At 37.0% G+C, this 24,286-nt stretch overlaps 1 protein-coding gene across 3 annotated transcripts; it reads right to left on the reverse strand.

The window, feature by feature from the left end:
- Positions 1-597: 597 nt before the first annotated feature.
- On the reverse strand, positions 598-24,257 carry ERCC8 (ERCC excision repair 8, CSA ubiquitin ligase complex subunit). 3 transcript variants are annotated; one of them, XM_015848765.2, is made up of 13 exons: positions 24,110-24,256; positions 22,053-22,148; positions 21,817-21,918; positions 19,451-19,574; positions 17,719-17,800; positions 16,472-16,540; positions 14,620-14,686; positions 12,305-12,408; positions 11,400-11,524; positions 7,218-7,415; positions 6,663-6,710; positions 2,932-3,018; positions 598-1,967 (listed from the first exon to the last, which is right to left on the reverse strand). In XM_015848765.2, the coding sequence occupies exons 1-13, from the start codon at positions 24,184-24,186 to the stop codon at positions 1,899-1,901; spliced, it is 1,248 nt and encodes a 415-aa protein (XP_015704251.1). In that variant the 5' UTR covers positions 24,187-24,256; the 3' UTR covers positions 598-1,898. The 3 variants fall into 3 exon arrangements, with proteins under 3 accessions (XP_015704251.1, XP_015704253.1, XP_015704252.1); XM_015848767.2 differs by lacking the exon at positions 22,053-22,148 and having other exon boundaries at positions 24,110-24,257; XM_015848766.2 differs by lacking the exon at positions 6,663-6,710 and having other exon boundaries at positions 24,110-24,255.
- Between the last annotated feature and the right edge of the window lie 29 nt (positions 24,258-24,286).

Below are 24,286 nucleotides of genomic sequence, written 5' to 3' on the forward strand. Positions count from 1 at the left end.
AATGTATTTTGGCACTGATAAGTAGAGCTACTGGTCCAAAAAGGAAGGCTACAAGATTTCTGATTGTTCTCATCTTCTAACAGAATTGTGTAATTGTGAGTGAGCAAAGCAGCTTTGCTCATCAAGCCTGTCGCTGGCTGTAGTTGTCACAACACTGGGGAACAGCGGAGCACTTCGGCACTCTCTTGCTGCATCAGCAGCACAATCCTTCTAGAACATACTAGGTACTTCTAGGTACGGTAGCTGCCTTACCAGGCTTGTCATGTTTGCACCTGAACACCTTATGAGAAAAAAACAAACCTGAAGAAACTGCAAGCTTATGAAAGGGAACCTGGAGAGAGAAAGGCCGTTCAAAAAAAAAACAACAAACAACAACCAAACAACAACAAAATATAATACAACACTCGCTTATGGGTTTTGCTTCACAGTTTACCTTATTAAATAAATTCAAATTTCTATATCTCCCCCACTCTATACACCATTACAACACCCCCACAGGCCTGTCTTCTTGCTTGTTTGATTGAGTATGCATTTTTGTGAGCTATTTATTTTCTTAATTCAACATAATGCATGGTCACGTTACAGACAACAGAAAACTCGTTGAAAAAATAATGAATTTATTCTTTGCCAACTAGCTCTGCTATCATGTACTGAGCAACATTTCAGAAATGCAAATACCAAATACATGAAGTGCATTTGACATATGTAAACTACAAGCTCCTCACTTTAAATTATTCTACACTGCTAGCTTCTAGATTGATACAGAAATTGACCAGTTGTTACCTAGTATAAATATAAAATGCAAAAGGACGGTGAATTAATTATAATATGCATAATAATCACAATAACAATACACATTACAAAGAAATTATCTTATTTTCTTTCATTTATATATACAACATTTTTTTCCTTCTGAGTTTGTTGTCCTACCATTACCTCTGGTTTGGAAAGGCTTTCCTTTTCCTGAATAATCTGCATGTCTATCTGCTCTAACTCAAGTCCCCAGCTGGTGATTATCCTATGATTCCACACAACTCCTCCTTTCCAAAAGAGACCAGCTTTAGGAGGAGCTTTTCAGAAGAAAGCAGTTTTGAAGGACTATGTTTTCTTGTGCCTACCTTGAAATGTGATCCTTTATTTTCCTTGCACTGTACATAATGTCTGTTTCTGTCCAGCAACTCTCCACATTGGCTAGGGATGTGAGAGTTATTTGTAGAAGGCTGATCTTAAAAACCTCTTAACAGCAGCAATAAAAACCCTAATGAAAACATAGTCCCTATTCTTAATTTTACAGTACAGATTAGAACAGTAGTGATGGGGTCACCACACAAATACTAGAATTAATGATCCCAGCTATGTCTCTTTCTGAATTGAATGCTGCATTTATAGAGAAACTTTTGCAAAACCAATAAAAATTTAAAAAAAAAAACAAAACAGCACAAAATTCTGTTAGCTCCCAAAGTCAAGAGCAGTTGAAAATGGACCCCGTTTCCTCCATCTCAATGTTGTAAAAGACGTATCCCTGAGCTAGTCCTTAAGGCAAAATCCTCCGTACCATCTCTCTGAAATGATTACCTATGATATCAGTGATACTAGAAACAATGTAATGCTAACTGGTCCCAAGGGATTTTAATTTTCCTTTATCAGTTGTTCAATTCTGAATAAAGAAGACCAATGGATAAAGGAAAGTATTTAAAAAATAGGTATAAAACCTAAATCTTTAGATGTAAAGGTAACAATGAAGAATAAAGACAGGAAAGAATCTTGTTTCTGTCTCCGCTTTAACGTAACAGTATCAGGAATTCCATCACAATAAATCTACCAATATCCACTTCTGCAGATAAAGTCCTTGAATGCAGCGCCTGAATGTCAATTTTGTATCAGCATATAATTGAAATTCAGTCTTCGTCATCACTGCTGCTCCACGCATCTTCATACGCTGGATTTATGTGCTGCCGACGGAGAGACTAAAGAAAATAAAAATTCTCTCAGTTGTTGGCTTAATTAAAAATCAAATCAAATAAGTTCAGTGCTAAGGGCAATTCTTAAATTGTTATCTATCTGCAGACTATCTTGTCTCTCTCATGGGTAATGGATTTCTTTAAACACTTATTTGGCCATTCTGCTGATTAGAGACAAGACAATAGAGACAAGACAAACTGCAAGAAGAAACAGTACTCTGTTTAGTTTCCACTTTAGCCAAACGATCTGGAGGACTGAAAATTAACATATATCCAAATTTAAATTGTGACACATAGATATTACTTTGTTTATTTTGTGTCACTAGCTTTTAAGTCAGAAATTCACTGGCCTAGCATAACCTAGCAGTATGGACTCAAGTAATTTTGGCCTCTGTTTATATCTAATAACTGGTTCTCAATTCAGCTTGAGAGTTTGTGCAGCCATGCATTGCACTGAATCATAGTTCTGACTCTAGGTTAAACTGTTTTCCTTGCTTATTTCCATCCTGGGTTCTGATGTTGGCCGTAGAGGAAATTCAGTGTCTGTTCTAGAATTAATCTTCCCTGGAACAGCCCAAATGTCTTCCTTCAGTTATTAAAGTTTGCTTGTTTAGACTATAGTTTTGTTTGTTTGTTTGTTTTAATTATTTTTCTGCATCAAAAATATTTGGTGTGAAAGTAAGGAACCTGAAGTGGAAATTTTAAGACAGATAACCAAATGACAAATACTACTTTTAATGCAATGTGAAGCCAGAAGTCTACAAAATGGTCATACGTGACTATGAAAGAAAAAGCCCTCTCAAAACCTCACAGCAACTGGTAGACTGTACCGAAACAATAAGCGATTCTCCTCTAAATCAGCAGCTGGTGAAAAGTCTGATAATAGAACAATTATTTCATATGTAACTATTTCCCACCCAAGTATAACAGCCATAAAAAGCATAGTTCAAATTGATAAAATATTGATTACCTTATCCGAAACATCATCAAGAACTGGTTCTCGAAGAGCTGGTATCCAGGCAAGGATATTGCAATCCCTGCTACCACTGTAAAGTTCCTTTAAGAAAGCAAGTAAAAATTACTCGTATACAAATATACTGGATAGTGAATGATGTTGGGGAAAAAAGTGCACGAAATACTCATTTTTAAGTACAGAGAAATGCATTATTTCTAGTTTATAATATAATCTTGATAAATAGTATTTTTAAAAAATATGCTAAACAAAAAGAATCTTCATGTAATTTTCCCAGACTACTCGGCAAAATACTACTGCCCCTGTTTAAATACACTTTATTGCCTAAAAGCAATTTTCTTCTTCCCTCTTTCATGTGTCCTGAAGAGAAAACTATTTTAAAACTCAGAAAGCTTGTAAGATTGTCAATGGAGATGGAAGAAAGAAAAAAAAAAAGATTAATTAAAAAATATGAATCAGGCCACAATCATCCTTACTCAGACACATGTTAGAGGAGAGCCTAAGTATGGAGTAAAGAAATATTAAGTAAACACAGTTTTAGTATGCCTGGGGTAAAGGAAAAGAACAAATAAAGAACTATTTGAAATGCGTATCCTGCTGGGAAGACAGAGATCAGAAAGACTGATTCATTATTTTTAATAAAAATAGCTTTATTTATTATGGTAATGACTAAGAACTGAGATTCCATTGTGCAAGGTATCCTGCAAACACATGGAACCAACAGCCTCAGCACTGAGCAGTTAACAGTTTCATCTTCTTAGTTAGTAATTAAGGAAATACAGAGTTTTCTGCCATTTTAAACTGAGGATGTTTTGTTAATGAGAAATAATGCACAAATTTCACAGTAAATTTTGTAATAGTAATATTTCTCTTTTCCAAATGAACAAATATGAAGATACTCTCATATGCCTTAAATCTTGAAACATACTCCTGCTTCTTATCTGAAATATCTGACAACGCTCAAATACTGCCCATGTGTTTAAACTTCACAAGTGAGACATGCTCAAGGTGACAGTATAAAAGCCTTTAAATGTGCTGACTTAAACTGGTAACTGTGCATATGCACATAACTATAATAAATTGATTCAATGTAAGTTCAAAGGATTATTACTGATCCGCCTTCGCAGAAAGTTTCCATCTGCATTATGTATACATAATTCTAGAACCACATGAAAATGCACTGATGGTGCAGAAACTTAATGCATAATAGGCGCTTAGAGGAATAGATACCCACTTTGGTGGGTAATCTTCAAGTGAACTGATACACTTCTCAAAGTATCAGAGAAGAACTCGGGTTGGAAGAGACCTTAAAGCTCACCCAAGTTCCAACTCCCTGCAATGGGCAGGGCTGCTCCCCACCAGCTCAGGCTATCCAGGGCCCCATCCAACCTTGCCTTGAACACCTCCAGGGAAGGGGCATCCACAGCTTCTCTGGGCAGCTGTGCTGGTGCTTCACTGCCTTCTGAGTAAAGAAATTCCTCCAAATATCTAATCTACGTCTCCACTCTTTTAGTTGAAAGTCTCTTCTCCTTATCCTATGCACATAATAAGTCAGTCCACCTCTTTTCATAAGCTCCCTGCTACCATAAAACTGCTCCCAATTACTCATGCATAAAAGACACGCCAGATTAGAGTTTATAGTTCTATGACAGATAAACATTCTAATTATCTCACTTAAAAGAAGATGACAGATCTAAGTTACACCAAGGCATGGGTCAAACCGCCAGACCTCACTTCATCCTGTCAGCAGTACTCTACTCAAGCATCCTGTCACTGGCAGGATGCGGACTATCATTTGAGCTTTAAAGCAAGCAACTCCTCACAACCCCAAATTCCTCCTTGTAAGGAATGTAATGGGGACATCAGCATACTTCCACTTCCACTAATATTTGTTCCATTATTTTTTATCCTGGGATTGCAAGATCTTCAGTTAATACACTGCACTGGACTAACATTTACTACTAATTATTACAACCTGAAATGGTAACTTACATGAAAAGCCAGTCAAAAGAAGACACAATGGGTAAGGCTCCTGAATTGTTTATGTTGCAATATGGTATAATATTTACATAGTATGCTTTCAAACAAATATAGTAGATAAGACCTAACCTAAATTTTAGTTATATTTATGTGTTGCTTACAACTATATTTGTCAAATTCCTTTGCTAGTGTCATTGGCATTTCCTGTAAAATAGAAATAGCTTTAATTTCAAGCAACACTAGCTCCTGAGGTGTGGCTAATATTTTATGACATGTTATTTGTGTGTGGGGGTTAATTTCATTTCTTTTTCTGAAAGGAAAACGTAGGTCTTGTTTGTTTACATAGATTATTTTAAGCAGTTAACGTCACACAATGATATCCAGTATATTCAATTCAACAGTAAACAGCATCTTAAAGATTTCACAATGAGTATTTCCTTTTCCACACCACCCTTGAAATTACCTAACTCTCATAAGATTAATGGCTCTTTTAATAAGCCAAATTCTACAGTTCTTATTACTCAAGCAGACTAACATCTTATTAACTTCACAGAGAGATTTACGTAAGAAAAATTTAGGCCAACAATAATATGGATTTTATGGCTCTATTCCCAAGATCTCAAAAGGGATATATACATACATTAACTAAATCTCATACCACTCTGTGAAGACAGCTCCCCATGGTATCTCAAACACAAAGCTGCTAATTAATTTGGATCTAATAAGAACAGACAAAGAGTAACACCACTGGATTCCAAACAGCTGCATAGGTATCTGGAATCACATTTTTACATGGTTCTGAACAAACAGAAGACACTTCTCACCTCAAAAACAAAACTGGTGTAAAGTAGAAGTTCCTTTTAGTGCCTATGCCAGTTATGAATGCAAGAAGGATAGTGATTAAAATACAGCTAATAGTTAGGAGGAAAGGAAAGGACTGACAACTAGTAATATCAATGAGAAATTTTAAACAGGAAAACTATTAAGAAAAACTGAAGATCAGACTTAGTGGTGGGTATGAGAAATCATCAGAAAAGTTTAAAGACAGCAAAAAAGCTTGAAAGAATATTAATATGAAGAAAATGCTAACAAGGACAGATCCAATAATAGGAAACTGTAGAAACTACACTGGGAACACCCATTTCAGATGTGCTAAAAAGTAAGAAAAATGTTGGTCACCAGCTGCGCTTTTCACCTGTAAATGAGTCACAAAAAGGTAACAGTTGCTCTTTCTGACTCAAGTATTTCTACTGGTTGTTCTAGAAACCTAAGACTAGAAAGGAGGAGCTGGAACATAAGGTGCTGTGTTCAACACATGAAGGCAAGTATGTGACAGACTTCTACGCCATCTACGCTATCTCTGTACTGTGCAAGTCACACCAGCATAAACCACAAGGACAATTTGTTGTAAAATATAATATAACAGCTTAGGCTTTGGGACTCATAAGTCTTTAATGATGAGGGGATAATATAGAAGGAAAGGAAAAGCGTGCAAGGAAAAATGTTTGCTGAAGCCACAAATCCTTGTAATTCTACGCTATTTCTTAGGTGAAACATGCTCAGATTAATTTCCTAAGCTCATCATGTTCTCAGCAAGTTCATCTAAACTGTTTATAGATCCAGTTATGGTTATAACTATAGGTATTTGAGCAATATTATTCTAGCCACGTATTTGAGAGGTTGCTCAGTAGTACAAGCAATGCTAATGCAGTTCATTTCAGTGCACTACAAGGTGTATTCTTTCTTACTGTGATTATTCTGAGCTGTTCCAAAGAAAGACAAACGCCATCTTCACTCTTAGAGAAAACAGGGAAAAGCCTTAATGCAAATGATTCATTAATGACAATACAATGACAAAAATTATCCTAGGTATATTGAGAAGTAACCTGTGTGAAAGGAAATGAGTAGCTGAAGGAATCCAACGTACAAAGCAATAGCAGAAGAATTTTACTAAACTCATTTCACTTGGCACACAGGCCACAGAACTACCTGTTCTGTCAAGCTCTTTGATTAAAGTACTTCCCTGAAAAAAAAATCTCTTTTTATGCATATGGTTTGGTAATCATAGAACAGCTTTGGTTGGAAGGTATCTTAAAGATCATTGAGTTCAAAACCCTGTGCTGTGGACAGCATGGCCACCCATCAGCTCAGGCTGCCCAGGGCTCCATCCAACCTGGCCCTGAACACCTCCAGGAATGTGACATCCACAGCTTCTCTGGGCAGCTGTGCCAGGACCTCATCACCTTCTTAGTAAAAAAATATCCACTTAAATACTTCAGTGTTGTCATCAATACTTTACTTACCTGAAAGTTAGGTTGAAATACACAGCAGTCAACAGTATTATAATGACCTCGAAGCATAGTTATCAGTTCTCCTGAGAAAATTGTATAAACAGCAATGGTACTTTTACATGGGACAAAGGCAAACTCTGGACTACAGCCACAGGATACGCTGAATTTGAGTCCTTTTCTACTTTCATTACTGACTTTGCCATAGTTCACCTGTAAAATAAAAGTTTATGTTGTTAGTTCTTAACTAAAAAGTCAGGAAATAATTTACATAAATAGCACAATTTTATTTCTTCATTAATCTGGTAAAATTCACAAAGCTAACTGATGCTAACACAGCTCTTGGGATTTGCAGTTACTGGTATGTATCAAGAGAATTGCTTCTTCCTATTCATTAATTTTCATACTTTCCTCAATAAGAACTATAAATCAGCATTTCAGCTCTTGGAGGCAGAATCTGCAAAGGTTATATGCCAGATCTACATCGAGTAGCCAGACCATCACCAAAATTAGAATTGGTTCAGGAGTTACCTCCTTAAACATTTTCCTAGATGATCTGACGTAATTGTTTTCTGTCATATATGCACATTACTTTTTGGTGGTTCCAACAAATGTAAATTTAACATTTACAGCTTTAAGAACCTACTATAAGACATGGCAATTATGTTTTCCTACCGAGTTCTTAAAATATGCCATGCACAGGTGACAAGATATCAATTCATCATTTCTAAATACTAGTTTTCAAATAGGAACAGAAAGAAGAGGTAACAATGTTTCCTGCCGTCCACAGTGAGTGCAGGCCTTGACAGCATTTCATTCACAATTTTAAGAGGAAGGATAAAGAGAACTGGTGATGAATTCATGTCAGAATTATACTTAGTAAGGACAGGGCAAGGGGAATACATTTCTGAAGTGTATATTCCAATACCACAGCAATTACCACACCCTCTGGGCCAGAGCTGCAGCCTGTTGGGAACAGCCTGTGATGAAGTAGGAGGGCTGGGGAAGTGACTGCCCATAAGGTCTGTGCTGAAGCAGTTCCTGAAGGGTGGGCCTTGTGGTACGGGGCAATGATGGAGCACTGCTTGGAGAGCTGCAGACCAAGGGAGGGACTCCAAGGAAAGTGTGAGCAGAAAGTGGCCATAAATGAGTCAAAGACATGAAGCACTATGGGCTCTTCGCACTGCTCAGGAAGGAGGAGTAGGAGAGTGGATGAAGAAGGTGTTTTCATCAGTTTGCTTTTAGTTCTTCTTTTCTACTATTAGCAATAGACACTAAATTACAGTAATCTCCCCATGCTGAGTGAGTTGTACCCATGATGGCAACTGGTGAGTGATATACCCGTCCTTATCACAGCACATGAGCCTTTTCTGACTGCATTTTTGCCTCTTTTGAGGAGCAGGAATATGAAAACTGTCTGGTGGAGCACAAGTGGAGCACAACTATCAATGTGAAGCCACTGTAACTGTATAGCTTAGATCCGAATTTTCTTTAAAAACTAAGAATTTTAATTCTGGTAAAACATACATATAGTACACACATATATACACACACTCATGAAGAATAAGTCAGATTGAATGTCCTTTGTTGATATTATTGCTCATTATGTAAAGATACTGTTGGTAAACACATTACATTGCTGATGAAGAGTAATTAATGCCCTTTTCACAGCACGTCAGCTGTAGCAACAATTCCTAAGCCATCTCACTGGTCATAACACAGGCACATAATAAAAAACAGAAGAGTGAAGGCTGGGGGAAAAAAAATGTTTGGATATATATATATAATTTAAATGCTCCTGTTTGGTTGAGATAAAGTGGGGGAAAAAAAGGATGCTGTTAATTGTCTTTTGTGTAAACTTTCCCCCAGGGTGGCTGCAGTCTCAATGTAATCATCAGTTTTTAGAGCAGGCTTCTCTACATGATTCTTTGGACAGCCAAGGAGAAGAGGACGGGTGGTATTAGCAAAAACAGGAAAAAAAAAAAAGGAAATAAAGGAGATCAAATGGACTAGGAGGAGAAATAACAGGACTGTGGTATGAGCCTGAATTACCTACATACTAAAGACCAGCGAGTCTCACCTCTGGAAGATCATCAAGTGGATTCTCCTGGAAGCTATATTAAGGCACATGCAAGACTCAGAGGTAATCTGAGACTGCCAGCACAGCTTCACCAAGGGCATAGTCTGACCAATCCAGCAGCCTTCTTGGAATGATAGCATTCATGGACAAGGGGAAACCAACCGATGTCATTTTCCTAGACTTTTGGAGGGCCTTCACCACAGCTTTATCTCTTTATTAGAGAGATGAGGATTTAAAGACTGGATAGAGAATTTGCTGGATGGCTGAAGGCAGGGTGCTATAGAAGCAGGTCATGAGAGGCATTTTGCCCCAGAGGTCTATTTTGGGACAAGTGTCTTCAACATCTTTATCAAAGGCACAAACAGTAGGATTGAGTGCACTCTCAGCAGGCTTGCAGAGGACACTCAAGTGAGTGATGGATTTGATAAAATAAAAAGAAGGGATGCCATCCAAAGGACCTAGACAAGCTTGAAAGTGGGCCTGGGTGAACTTAATGAAGTTCAATAATTGCAAGGTGCTGCATATGTGTGGAACTGTTGGAGTGAGTCCAGAGGAGAGCCATGACGATGATCAAAGGGCTGGATTGCCTCTCCTACAAATAAGGCCAAGGGAGCCTGAAGAAGAGAAGGCCTTTCAGTATTTAAAGGGAGCTTATAGAAAAAAATTGAGACTTACTTTTCATGTGGTCTGATAGTGATAAGACAAGGAGTAAGAACTTTAAACAAAAAGAAAGGAGATTTAGATTAGGCATTAGGGTGAAATTCTTTACACTGAGAATGAAGAGGCACTGGAACAGGTTGCCTAAAGAATCTGTGGATGTACCATCCCCACAGATGTTCAAGGTCAGGTTGGATGGGAGCTGGGTAGCCTGAACTTGTGGGTGTCAATTCTACTCATGGCAGTGGGTTTGGAACGTGATGATCTTTCAGGTCCCTTCCAATCCATGCTATTCAACAATTCACATTTGTTTGCTGGTTCCTTTCAAGAACATCCCTGGGTAGTGTACAAAAACACAGTAATCTAGACAATATAGATCACAAGATAATTGAATCAAATCTGGACTTACATAGCAGGATCATGCTAATCGATGGCAAATAAAGGAAGTAGAAGAGCCTATGAAACAAGTCAATGTACTAACAGGCACAGAAAAACAAAAAACAGTGACCCAGCTGGTGGCAGAAGAGCGAACAAACTCTATAATCTTCTTTGGTGATGGTTATTTGAAGACAGAAAGATGTTTGTATATTAAGTGCTGAGAACAAGCTGGCAAACATGGGGAACATGGGGGTAGATACACAACTGTTTTCATTTAAATGTCTATAGGGAATACTTTTTGCCATGTTCTGTAACTAAGCAGCCAAAGTAAAAGATCTTTAGGGCAGGGATAAAATTTCTTTATTTCCTAATAGCAATGACAGAGCACATCAACATGACTAGCTAAAATCCCATGCAAACTCTACTATCTGCTATTTCTTTCTTTCAGAATAGATATAGGAAACAGTTTTCTTTCCAGTTTTAATTTTCTGTTCACCATTAAAAGAAACAAAACAAACAAACAAACAAACAAAATCAACCAACCTCATCATAAAAAAAACATAAACAAAGCAAAACAAAAAAACAGGCTATAGAAAGGATTAGTGGAAAAAAGATGTTTTTTTCCGTTTGGTTTCAATGCACATGATTAAAGGGACAGAAAATTTTGACACTGATGAAGAACTCCAGAAAGCCAGGAAGTTAATCAGTGAAATGCTGTACTTTTTACAGGACAGATGTCTATACCTCAATGATGACTAAAAGTTTAAAAAACTCTGTACCGGTAGTCAGTGCACATTATGATTTTCTTTACTGTTTGAAGCATTTTCATCTGTGCTTACAGATAATGATTTTACAGTTAATATACTTCATTGTATAATAGATCCTGGCTTCTTCATATACTTTTTTTTAGTAAAAAATAAAAAATAAAATAAAAAGGCTCAGAACGCACTAAATAGGATTAATATGTTATTTCCCTTATGACAACAAATAAACAGCTAAATTAGCTGTAATGACTACTACAAAAGTTAAAAGTAATCTTTTAGATCAAAGCAAAACCTAGCTGGAGATTCTCAATAACTTACCAATGTATTTTCTCCAGTGGAGCTGTTCCAGAGTCTCATCCGATCATCTGTACCAACAGTCAACAGATGAAGACCATCACTTGTATAGCACAAACCATTAACTCTCCCATTGTGAGCTGTGTTTACTGTCAGGAGAAAGAATATTTTTCAGATTTTGTACACACACTTCCATTTAGGTGTACGGTACTTAAAGAAACTGCTTAAACAGTAATGTATAAATAAATTAATAATTTAACTCTTGGTTTATGACAGCATGACTCTCCTTGGATTACTTATTTTAAAAGAAAAACAATTGTAGAAATCTGACATATACAACAGTTCATTGCACATATTGCACATAGCTTAATAGAAACAAATTTCACAGATTTTACCTGATAAAACTGTACATTTTAAAGAACGATAAGGAGCTAAAATCCAGCTCCATTCTACCACAGCACACAAATAAGCTCACTGAGATAAGGTATTTCTGCACTATACAGCTGTACACACTTCAGACACAACTTCATTTAGGATTAGAAAAACAATAATAATAATAAAGATAATAAATAATAATAAAGAAAATCTATCTGCTTTCAGAACCACAATATACAAAGTTAACACCCCCTGATTTAATTCCGCATTACTATATATTTCTTAAAGCAGTGACAGAAGTAACTGTTTGGCTCAAACAATCAGAACAGACACAATGCTGTTGTCAAAGAGATTTCTTGACGAAAGGGTCCTGACCACACGCAAAATCTCTTTCAGAGAAGTATCTGAAAAAACATTGAATAGCCTGTGTTATGCAGCAGGTAACAAATGGGTGATCACAACTGTCCTTGTTAGCCTTGGTATTGAACACATTCATAGAATATAAGAAAGCTTCTAGTTAGACATGAATTACAATCAGTTATATTCTGTATTACCTGCCTCAGAAGATGCTTTGGACTTTTCTCCATTGTGCTGATCAAGTGTAGTCAGACATCCAGACGCTCTTCTCACATCCCATAATTTTACTTTACTGTCAGCACTAAGAAAAACAAATTTGTACTAACATATGCATTAGGAAAATTACATCCACTCAAGTCAATAACTGCCTTTAGCCAACCCACCTGGCACTTACAGTGGTCCAATAACTATTCTGAACCACTCATCATGCAGTCACAGTCAATTTTGCTAAAGGATGGACTTCAGATTTTTGCTCACATGAATTAATAATTACATCTGGTAAACACAAGGCATCTATGTGAAGTATGAATCTTTGTATACAACATAACAATTTTTCATATATATGCAAACTAGGAATAAACTTGCTAATAATTAAATTGTAGCTACAGGTTTTAGCATTATCTATAATGGTTGCCTAGGAGCAGCTGGCTTCTGCCAGAACTCTGATTGTCTACATTACCAGAGGCATAAGGAGGAAAAAACCAAGGCACAGGCTGCTGCAGTTCATTCTGGTTCCCAAACCACACACTCATGTTATATCTTCACCAGCCACAAAACCTACGGTAGTTGCTGGTACTTGATTCAAGCTGTGTGCATTTAAAAAGCAGCACTGCAGGCAGTGAACTTTGCATGGCACCTTGATTTGAGCACTTCATACATACTACAAGACTCCTAAGCACAGATATGAGGTAGACTCACATAAAAGGCCATTTCTCATGCACCCGTGTAAATGCATTTAGATGATTTGGATTTAGTATTAACAATACTTTAGAACTAAAACAAACAAACAACCCACCCCCAGACAGCAACACAGGTCAGTTTTTACCCCAGACATCTGTATCTCCTTTATCCACAGCTGGACTGTATACTCAAACTTCTCCTTACATAAACTGTCTTCTAATTGAAATACAACATGCTTTTTTCCTATGCATTTTCATGTTAGATCAATACATTAACAGTGTATACTAAAAATGTACTGACTGACAAAAGCAGAAACAACCACAAAGGACATTATTCCATACCTGTTCTGCACCTGACAAAGCTAATAACTAGTTCATTCTTTTGTGCTCACCTTCGCTATTGCTATTGATTCTGTTTATTGCCAATTGAGATCTCAACTGAATATGCTGACACTTTGCTACAAACAGATGAGACCATAAATAGAGGTATCAGTGAGGCTTGTGCTTGTCATAAAGCGAGCAATGAAATGCAAGCAGGTCATTGAACTCTTCTTGGCAAGAGCTTATCCAGACCTTCCTTACTATAAAAGCCTACTGTCACAGTCTTTGATAATGTAGTTTCCATTGGTAAATCTTTTCAAGTCAATTCTAATGAGCACAAAAGCATTTATCATCATCTTCTCTAATGCCTGGCATTGAAGGGAACACAAAATATTCAGAAGACATCTCTCCCATGACTGTTCTGATCTCATGACAGAACTATGGAAAGTGCTTATCACCATATAATAGAGAAATGTAACTTTTCACCTCCAAACCACATAAAAAAAATCAAACATCTATTTTCCTTCTCTGATGCAATCACAAGCAAATAAACAATTGTCTTGGGAAGCAGATCATCTGATAAAATAAGATCAGTCTAGATTTTTATTTTTATTTTTTCCAGGGCTAGTCAATTCTCCCACCCTACCTTTTCTTTACCTCAGAGTTGTCAATTCTTACTGATATTTGCATTAGCAGAATGAGACAACATTATGTTATCAGGAAATAGCAGTCCAGCTAATGTACTGAGTCATGAAATGGAAACAGAACTAGGAGAAACATGAGAAACATGCAATTATCATAAAACCAATGTAGTAACACAGGTAGATGGAGTTGACAATTACATGACTTCGAGGCAGACTGTTTCAAGAGACTTCAGCAAACCAGTAATCAATAAAGGTCAATTTGCTACTATTTCTGTGAAAGACAACAGTTTTTCATTTGCTGAAATGAAGCTGTGCTGTTAAAAAATTTCCCAAAAAGGTTGCCAATTAAGAAATTGAGAATTGCCACATAAAGTCAAAAATTTCAAAAGCTACAGGGAAAGCCTAAGTTTTACACTGTAAATGCCTCGAGTGAAAAAAATAGCATCCGATGCATACTGACTGAATTATTGCTGTAAATTACATGAATCATTTGAATAGCTCTTGTCCTAAAAAAGCGGTCTGAAGAGCTACAAAAATGGCGCATACAATAAAGATTAACTTCTAAAACACAGGTTAAATGTAAAAAACAGGTACAATAAATACAATAAATTTTCCCATTGTTTTTATTTCACATAACAACATCTCTACCTTGCTGTTGCCAAAATATATTCATGACGTGGGGACCAAGATACTGCCAGTACTTCTTGCCTGTGACCTAGGAACAGCACAAGAAGGCTTACATAATAAATTAAGAAAACACTTAAACACATATAAAAATCATGTAAGCACTTAATTCTGCAGGACACACCAATCCAGAACAATAATCCAAAATTTTTAAATCGTAATATAAATTTGGATATTGTGAAAACAAAAGGTTTTGAGAGAGGTTATTCCTCTTTCTATGCCTTGTTCATTTGGAACTGCAAAAAAACAAACAACCAAAAAAAACCAAAAAAAACCCCCAGCAGTTCTTCAGCAAGTCTTTTTAAAAATGTTTTTAAAATTTTAAAATATATGTAATCTTAGCAGTGATACACCCAATGCAGTTTAGCAATAAAACTATATATATACTTACACACACAAGTAAGTATATATAAGGGCTGCTCCAAAAGTAATGCCACCTATTTTATGACATTGGCCCTCAACGCCTGAGGCAGACAGATGTTGGTAGTTTGGCAGTATAGGCTGAACCTTACCACCAATATTCCATTACATTTTGTTGCTGTGAAACATATAGCAGTAGAGGGGCAGTCTGACAAAATGGTATCTAACACAGAAGTGCATATGAAGCAAAAGGCGTGGGTCTCAGGTCCTCCATATGGAAAATCCACTGATGTTCATCGACACTAGCTGAACATTTATAGAGATCAAACAGACTGATATGGACAAAATGAGCCAGTGGTGGTGCATTTCGACAGTGATAATAACAACATGGAAGACATGCCATGTTTCAAATGACCATGCACATTTTTATAAGCATAGCATGCATGTTTTTGTTTATCACTAGCAAAAATGTAGAGCTAATGGTGGTGACTATGCTGAAAAAGTATTTTGTAGCTGAGAATTCATGCTATTAAACAGTGTTATTGTTTTCTTGCTATCTGTTGTGCTTGCCAAGCAAATATATAGGAAACATTACTTTTGAAGCAACATACATACACTTACATGTACATATGCATGTACATAAAAAACTTTAAACAAATTTAGAAAATAGGAAGCCTGAGTAAACATAAATGCAAAGACTGTAACCATGCTTCATGTAACAACAGAAACACATTGATGCAAAACAGGCTAAGTCATATAAATATATTCCTGTTATGCAGTTTAGATTTAGGTGAACCACTTTGCTTGTTATATAATAATTGCCTTTCTATTACCTGGTCATATGTCATATTCATTTCCGAACAGTAAACACTAGCCAGATTTGCCCTGAATACATTTTTCCTAAGTGCAAAAACTAATGGGTTACAGAATAATAAAATCCTACTGCTTACTGAATTAAGTCAATGCAAAGAATTAGATATGATTATTCCAAAAATAGTACTATCTTGCTTTCTACAGAGAAACCTCTAAAAATAACTACTTAAAAAAAAATAAAACCCATGCAACAACCTTCACAGTTTATCATGTTAAAAACGGAAGATTTTTCTTATTAAAAATACACAAATTCAAAAACACCCTCCTCCTGTACTGAATTTACATAAGCACAAAAACAAGATCAATACTTAACCGTGTAATAAACAGTAATTACTATTGATTAGATCATGAAAATGTCCTAACATCTGTAGTAACTGTTCATTAATGTTTGTGTTCTCCAATTCATCAGCACTAGGACTAACACCCAGAAGAATCTTTAACACTGTGTAACTTTCACAACTGACACTAAATACATTAGTCATGTTACTTACAAAGAATACATTGTATATAGTGTTTCTTTATAGGGCCTGGTTTACTCAAAGTAGTTATTGTTAAGCATTTTATGTCTCAGACTAAAAAGTACCCTGCAGAATGTGAGAACAGGATCCAGACTTCAAGTCACAGAGCTGTACTTTGGGGCTTTTGGTACCAACTGTAAACAAGAGAAACAAAGACAAATGAAAAAAAAACAAAACAAAACAAAACAAAACAAAACAAAAAAACCCTCAACACAACCATCATTTGAAAGAACAACAACCTCATCTTAGCAATGACAAAGAAACAGAAGAAAAATGTCAGCTGCCTAACTGTTCATCTGGTGAAAGCAACAAACCCTGCAACAGAATTACATTTTCAAGTAAATTTACCCTGTAACCAACAAGAAGTAGGAACTAGGGGCAAATAAGACAGTACTCAAGTATCTTGAGAATTAAAAATGTGATTTTTTCTTTAAATATTTTTGGCTAATCATAGTAACATCCTGCAATTGTAAGCAATGCTGTGCAATACAATGTAAGCACATCACCACTAACACTGCAGACCTGAGTCATGGGATTGACTGCACACTCACTAAGTTTGCAGATGACACCAAAATGGGAGACTCAATGTGCCTCGAAGTAGGAAGGCCCTTCAGAGGGATCTGAACAGGCTGGATGTTAAAAGGAGGTTGTGGCCAGCCTCTTCTCCAGCGTAACAAGTGATAGGATGAGAGGGAAGGGCCAGAAGCTGCATGAGAGAAGGTTTGGGTTGGATATTAGAAAAAATTTCAAGTGTGGACAGGTAGTGGAGCAGGCTGCCCAGGGAGGTGGTTGAGTCACTGTTCCTGGAGGTGTTAAAGAAACATGCAGATGAGGTACTAAGGAATACAGTTTAGTGGGGAAACATTGGCCGTGGGTGGGCAGTTGGACTGGATGACCTTGGAGGTCTTTTCCAAACTTGGTGATTCTATGAATGCTTTCCTGTGTAACCTATTCTAGGGAACCTGCTTTATTGGGGGAGGTTAGACTATATTATCTCCATAGGTCCCTTCCAACTCCTACAATTCTGCAACACTGTGTATGATTGAGTCTGTGACATTACTTAAGCAGATACAGGTAATCTAGCTAGGAATTTTCACCTAGAACATGAATGAAATTATGCATTATTTCATTAGACTAAATGTGATACTCTCATGAATATCATCCAAACAACTGAAAATATGTTAATGATGTCTTTTTAATGAAGATTGAAATTAAGTAAGAAGGGCAGGGGAGAAACAAGAAATTTGAGTATTATTTGCTTTTTGGTACGAGTGCCTAAATACATAATGAAATTCTTATAACACCCACATACCTGCTATTAAACAATGTTTTGTAGCAACTGGAGACATGTGATGGCTATAGACTGTTCCCTCAAATTGAAATACATCTGCAGGCTAATGATAAAAACATCAGATTAATCAGAGTACAAATGCATAATCAGAATGTACATCTTCGTTATTGTTTTTTCAAGTGATGGCTACAAATAAAACTAATATAAATATTCCTATTTGCACACTAACAATAGCTCACTTGGTTAGAAAGCTGATCACACAAACACTGCAGAGTCAGTAAGTCTGCTTACAACAGTAGACAATTACACCAGTGCTGAGAGGTGATCCACAAGAAAACCCAAAGAAGCTCATCAGAAACATCATTGGAAATGATGTAAGGATTATCAAAGATTAAAAGAGAGCAACCAAGAAAGTTGCAGCACAAAGACAAAAGCCAGCAAGAAAGTGAGCTTAGCCTAAACCTAGAGGCTCATCGTCAGCTCACAAACCTGACGTGCTAAGTTTCGTGCTGAAAAGTAATATGTGTATCTACACAGATCTATACTGATATATAAAACAAACAAACAACACAGAAAACAAAAAAGCCCAGACCCAGTGATGAGCTGCCTTATCGGTGTTAAAAATATTGAAACATAAGACTGGCTTTAATAATCATTACAATGACTTCCTGGTACAACTGCTTTGTCATCCCAGTCTAAAATACTCTGTAGAGTGAAGTTCTTTTTTAAGTTATACGTATTCTGTGGAAGAACAAGTCTATCAGTAACCTTCACACAAACACTGTGTTTTCTAAGTAAGTGATGCTCACAGAGACACCTGAAATATGAACATAACTTTCCATTTAAGAGAAGATCTAGTGATTGCAAACACAGCTTCTTATCCCATAAAAAGAGATCAAAAGTTATAGTATTACGTGCTTCTAGGATGACAGATTTATTTATTAACTTTTAATTCTTTCACCATGCATTGAAACAACATTCAAATACCAACAGTGTAAATGAATTAACATATATGCACACTGGAAACAATAAATGCATAACTCAGCAGTCAGATGCTAAGAGTAGTGAGTCTGAAAAGCCTAAAAGCCTGCAAAATCTGTTAACCTTAAGTCAGTTACATCAGCTAACATTTTCTCACCCATTTCTCTCATTTACCAGCAATTCACTATGAGAAAGAGTGTTTATAGGGGTCAGAACAACAGAACTGCAGATATAGTGACCCAGAATGTTTTCTACAATCTCATTTGACTACTGTTCTGCATATAAAACACTTTGTCCTCTTTAACTCAAATGTCAAGAAGACTAGTCCTTCTAACACATTATTTACACTTAGTTAACAGAAATAATTAGCTCTGCTGCACAGTACTGTTCCTACACAGCTCAACTCAAACAAACAAAACTCAAACAAAACAAACTGAGAGCAAAGAACACAATTTGTAAGAATGAATAAGAGCTTCAGACAGTTCTTGGCGGACAAATAAATAATTTATGTAGTATAAAATAAACCAGCTACATTCCTGCTCACAGCAAAAGCAGAAGGGAACTGTCTTAAGAGCTCCAGGCTTCATATAGTTCAGGCAATCAGGTTCCCTGATACAGACAGATGCACACCAATGCCACGCTACTGCTGTTCTCACAACTGGCTTGATTTTGTCCTCCTAATTGCCCAGTTCTGTCTGGCTCAAGGTGAACTGCAGATGCAGAATAAATGGCATGTATTAAAAAAGCCTAGGAAGCAAAGAAATTCTCTTACTTGTAAAGTATTAGTATCCCATATTTTCAGGGTTTTATCAAATGAGCTCGATGTAAACATGCCAGTATCATGAGGATACCACTGGACTGTCTCCACACTGAATTTATGTGCATCAGGATGGCTCCTAAAATCAAAGAGTTTCAACTGGTTAGTGTCTTGATAGTTGGCTTAGAATTGTCTTGATACTCAATGACAACTTGAATAAGTAACTGGGGTTATTTTTTTTGTTTGTTTGTTTGTTTTAATTATAGTAAGTTTTCAAGATGAACTAGATATCCTGGTACCTCGATTTCCAAACAATCAAAGTAATTTACTTCGCAGTCCCCTTATTTCAGGAAAGAACAAATCATTTACCCCATAAAAATACAGTATTTATAGAATGTCACAAGTTAAGACTCTGAATCTGGGACACAAAAGACAGTCATATCTTTTGAAATTTTTCAATTCTTATGCTTAAAGTTATGATGTTTAAAGTTAAGATCTAACACTACAGAACTATTTACATTTGTGGAATCTCACTGTCTTAGAACCAGACCCCCTGAAATATAGTCACACAAACAGATCAAAAGTTCCATAATTGGCTAATAATTACAGCTACACAATTACTGGAATTTCAACTAACTGAAGCTATCAGACAGCAGTAGACTGAGTTAATGAGAGGTTTTTTTTGTTCGTTTCCTTTCTGCATTTTTAAATGAAACACTCAATTCAACTGTATGTGTAATAAAAGGTAGCATAAGTAATAATATATGGATACCACTTGGAAGAGTGGACACCAGAGCCAACCTTTACAGCTCCAGGACACGATTCAACCCGACTCTAAATGATATAGGCAGCTCTGTATATCTGCTAGGCCACATGTATGTGAGCTGGATCCACATGGATTCAGCTTGAGGGCGCAGTACCACTCTGCCAGATTAAGAATCTTCATGCTGTTAGTTAACCCTGGTAGGCAGAAAAACTCCACCAGAGCTTCTCTTTCAATCATTCTCTCCCTCCAGGCGGAATGGGAGAGAGGACTGTAAACAGAGAACTGAGAAAACCTACTGGCTGAGCTTAAGACAGTTAAATAAATAAAAGGGAAATAGCCAACTACACAGAACAATAATCATAAAATAAATAAATAAATATAATAAAAGCAACTGCTCACAACCAACTGACTGAATTCCAGCCAGTCCCAAAGCAACAGCAAGCCCTTGAAAACTTACCTTTCCCCCACTCCACCCACCACCTTCCCCTTACCATCCCAAGTTCAATATCTCCTTGGTTAATTCAGATCAAGCATCTGGGCTGTGCTCCCTCCCAATCTATTGTCTATTCCCAGTTTATTTACTGAGGGGTCAGAGTGAAAAATAGTGAAAACCTTGATGACCTTAAACACTATTCAAAAACAGCTAAGATACCGGTGTATTATCACCTTTCTTAAGACCGCAAATTCAAAACACAGCACCACACAAGCTACTGTGAAGAGAAGTAACTCCACCCCAGCCAGACACAGCATACATACTAAGGCAGTCCAACTGGCTTCATCTCAAGCTAGAGAAGAGCTCACAGGATTTCTTCACTACTATTCTTATCGTTGCATTGTTCTTTCAGGCCTCCTGGCCTCCAAAGTTACAACTATTGCAAGGGAATCATTGTGTAAATACTGATCCTGATCTTCTGCATAGATCTGGCACTACACCTCAGCTAATCCTGTTTACTTGGGTTGCTAGAAAGCACAGAAGATAAGTTATGTCTTTAAAAAGAGCGAGCCTAAAGCCAGCAGTGACAATACTAGTAACTACTGAGCAACTACTGAGTTTAATAACTTCTCCTTGGTTATTTCTAAGTGATTACCCTGTGACTGCCTGTTACCTTGCCACAATGCTTAGCATACCCTGATATTGAGCACACTTCCACAGCAGACAGAAAGTGACTGCCTCATGGGTGAAGAATTCTGACATGGAAGATTTTAATTTTTTTCTCCTAACATTAAAATATGAGATTGGAGTCCTAACTCCAACTTTCTGTGAGATCTACAGACATACAAAGCTTTCTACTTTAATTTCTATATAAATACTCATCTTTTTAACTTTCAAACTGCCAGAGACCTGCTCAAACAATATTAATAAATACTCATTGCACAGCTGTAACAAGTGACTTTTGCTTTGTAGCAAATGACATATCTCTGCAGAGTTTCTACAGTTATTCTCTTTATGCCAGAAACATAATCTGTAATGCTTGCCATCACCAAATATTTCTGGCACTATTTATAAGTTTCTTTATCCTACACATAAGCATGCATATTAATCTGTTAATTTGGTGCTAGTCCTACAATGGATATCAATATTAACTTTTAATAAGTTTTTTCTTTGAGTACTTACCTTCCCACTGAACAAAGTGCTTTACATGTGTAATTTGGTTTTCTGCTCAGATTTTCAAGGTCATAAAGAACAATAACACCATCTGAGCCACCTGATAACATGCTGAAAGTATAAACAAAACACATGGGTTACAAAAGGTAAGACCTCAACCTGCTAAATATAACTAAGGATTTGGCTATAAAATAATGGCTAAGTCATAGAGAAGTGATTTGTGCCAGACTTAAGGATATACTTACTATCTTCCCTCAACAGGCTCAATATCAAGGGTGTTAATACCACTGCCATGTATTCTTTCCACATCTCTATCTTTATTTAATTCTAAACTTAAAACCCTGAAGAAAAAAAAATAGAAGAAAAATGAAAAGTGAGATTAAAAATATAAACAACAGATTTTTAAAGATATCACTACATAACTCTACACAGTGCAAAGTATGGTTTCATCTCAGTGCATCTAACACCCATCTATTTATTTATTCTTGCAAAGTATACAAAGACACAAAACAAGATTAAAAATCAACCAGAAAAATTATTTTAGCATCGGTATCGTTGGAAGGTAAGAGGCAAGAAAATACGTAAGACAAGCTCAAAGGACTATCAAAGCTGCATTTGAGGTCAATACATGAAGCATCAAAACAAGAAAGTAGTTTGAAAAAACACAGATAGGGTAAGCATTAAGAAGTATTTGTCATCTTTGTGACAAATATTAGTGACTTGCAAGCTTCATTATGGACCATCACTCCTACTTGGAACTACAGACACCTAGTGGACAAATGTATTTAGTTTAATAAATCACAATATTTTCTTTTGCTACCTCTGTGTCTTATGCTTTCTGCACTATTAAGCTATATTAAACTATTAAACTATACTATCTACACAGTGAAGCTTCCAATAGTTTTTTGATCTTGTGATGATCACAAAATGAAAAAAAATTTAAAATCCTAATACCATGTGATGCATTCTGCGAGAAGCTTGAACTGTTAGAGGGAGAATGCTCAACAGTATACACAGACATGCTTCAAAAGCATGTACGTCATTCAAGCTAGTTCAAAATATAGAATTACGTGAATATTTTCATTTTCACAAAATACTTAAAATTCCTGAGCTCAAGAATTAACTTTGGTAAAGTAATATGTTGCCTTAAATAAACATTTTAAAGCACATGACTTGAAATGTAGTTCCAAATCTTCTGAAGATGATGCATGATTCCTATTAATTCAAAACAAAAATGCATAGGAGGGAAAAACGTTAGGTACGTGGGTTTTTTTAGTAATGTAAACTGTGCCCACTTTGCTTCTTTCTCAACATTAAATGCTACTCAGAAGCTGAAGGGACACAAAGTACCTATTCTGATAAAACGTAAACTAGAAATGGGCTTCCTGAATTAGTGCAATTTCACCAATTACACAGAATCACAGAATGACCGGTTGGAAGGGACCTCAAGGATCATTTATTCCAACCCCCTGCCGCTGCAGGGCCACAAATACACGAATTTACTAGATCAAGGTTGCCCAGGGCCCCGTCGCAACCTGCGTCTCTGAACACTCCAAAGGACGGGGCATCACAGACCTCCCTGGGCAAGCCTGTTCAGGGCCTAGACAACTCCTCCTAGTGAAGAAGCTTCCCCCTAACATCCAACCTAAATCTTCCCTCTTGTTAACTTAAAAACCTTTTTTTTTATTTCCCCTAGATCCTTGCTATTATCAGCTTTTCGGAAGAGTTCCTCCTCCTGGGAGTAATTCCTTCAGTACTGAAAGCTGCAGATTGAGGTCACCCCGCACCTTCTCTTCTCCAGGCTGAACAACCAAACTCCCTCAGCCTGTCCCTATAGGGAGGCGATGCTCCAGCCCCTGCATCATATTCGTTGATTACACTATCTTCATGATTACCTATACTTTGTGATTACACTATACTTCGTGATTACACAATTACAACTATAAACTGCATATTTTATTTATAATCTACTTATTTGGTAGATTCTTTCTCTATACAGCCACAAAATCCCAACTGAAGGCAAATACACAGGTAGCACCCTCGGTTTGTGGATGCAACACAAATCCTTTCAGCTGACGGATGCAGTCCTGTGAACAACTACACAGAGACTGGCTTTACCTCATTTACCACGAAGAACAGCTGCAAAATAACGATCAAATCCTTAATAATGATCAAATATCATCACTTTACTGTTTTTGAGCCGGAAGAAGGGGACGGCCACGGGCCCCACCTCAGGACAGCCCCCAAGCATGAAGCAGCCCCACTCAGCCCCGCCTCAGTCTTTCCCCCCAGACCCCGCTACCTGCGGGTGGACTCAGCCCGGCGCAGCCGCAACGGATCGTCGAGCCCGGCCTGACGAGCCGAAATAAACCCCAACATGGTCGTACGGCACCACCGCTTCACACCGCTCCGCCATCTTGGGCCTGTGCTAGCCGGGATTGGATGGAGGTAGGAAGGATTTGGCTAATCGCGAGCGGCG

This window comes from Coturnix japonica, chromosome Z (assembly GCF_001577835.2).
Source record: "Coturnix japonica isolate 7356 chromosome Z, Coturnix japonica 2.1, whole genome shotgun sequence".
Classification (NCBI taxonomy): domain Eukaryota; kingdom Metazoa; phylum Chordata; class Aves; order Galliformes; family Phasianidae; genus Coturnix; species Coturnix japonica.

Excerpts from the sequence above, each read along its gene's own strand:
- ERCC8 (XM_015848765.2), bottom strand. The coding sequence starts at position 24,186 with ATGTTGGGGTTTATTTCGGCTCGTCAGGCCGGGCTCGACGATCCGTTG. Across the intron at positions 16,541-17,718 it reads AAAACATTGTTTAATAGCAG|TTGGTACCAAAAGCCCCAAA; the intron begins GTATGTGGGTGT and ends TCTTGTTTACAG. Across the intron at positions 14,687-16,471 it reads CTGTTCTCACATTCTGCAGG|GTCACAGGCAAGAAGTACTG; the intron begins GTACTTTTTAGT and ends TGCTGTTCCTAG.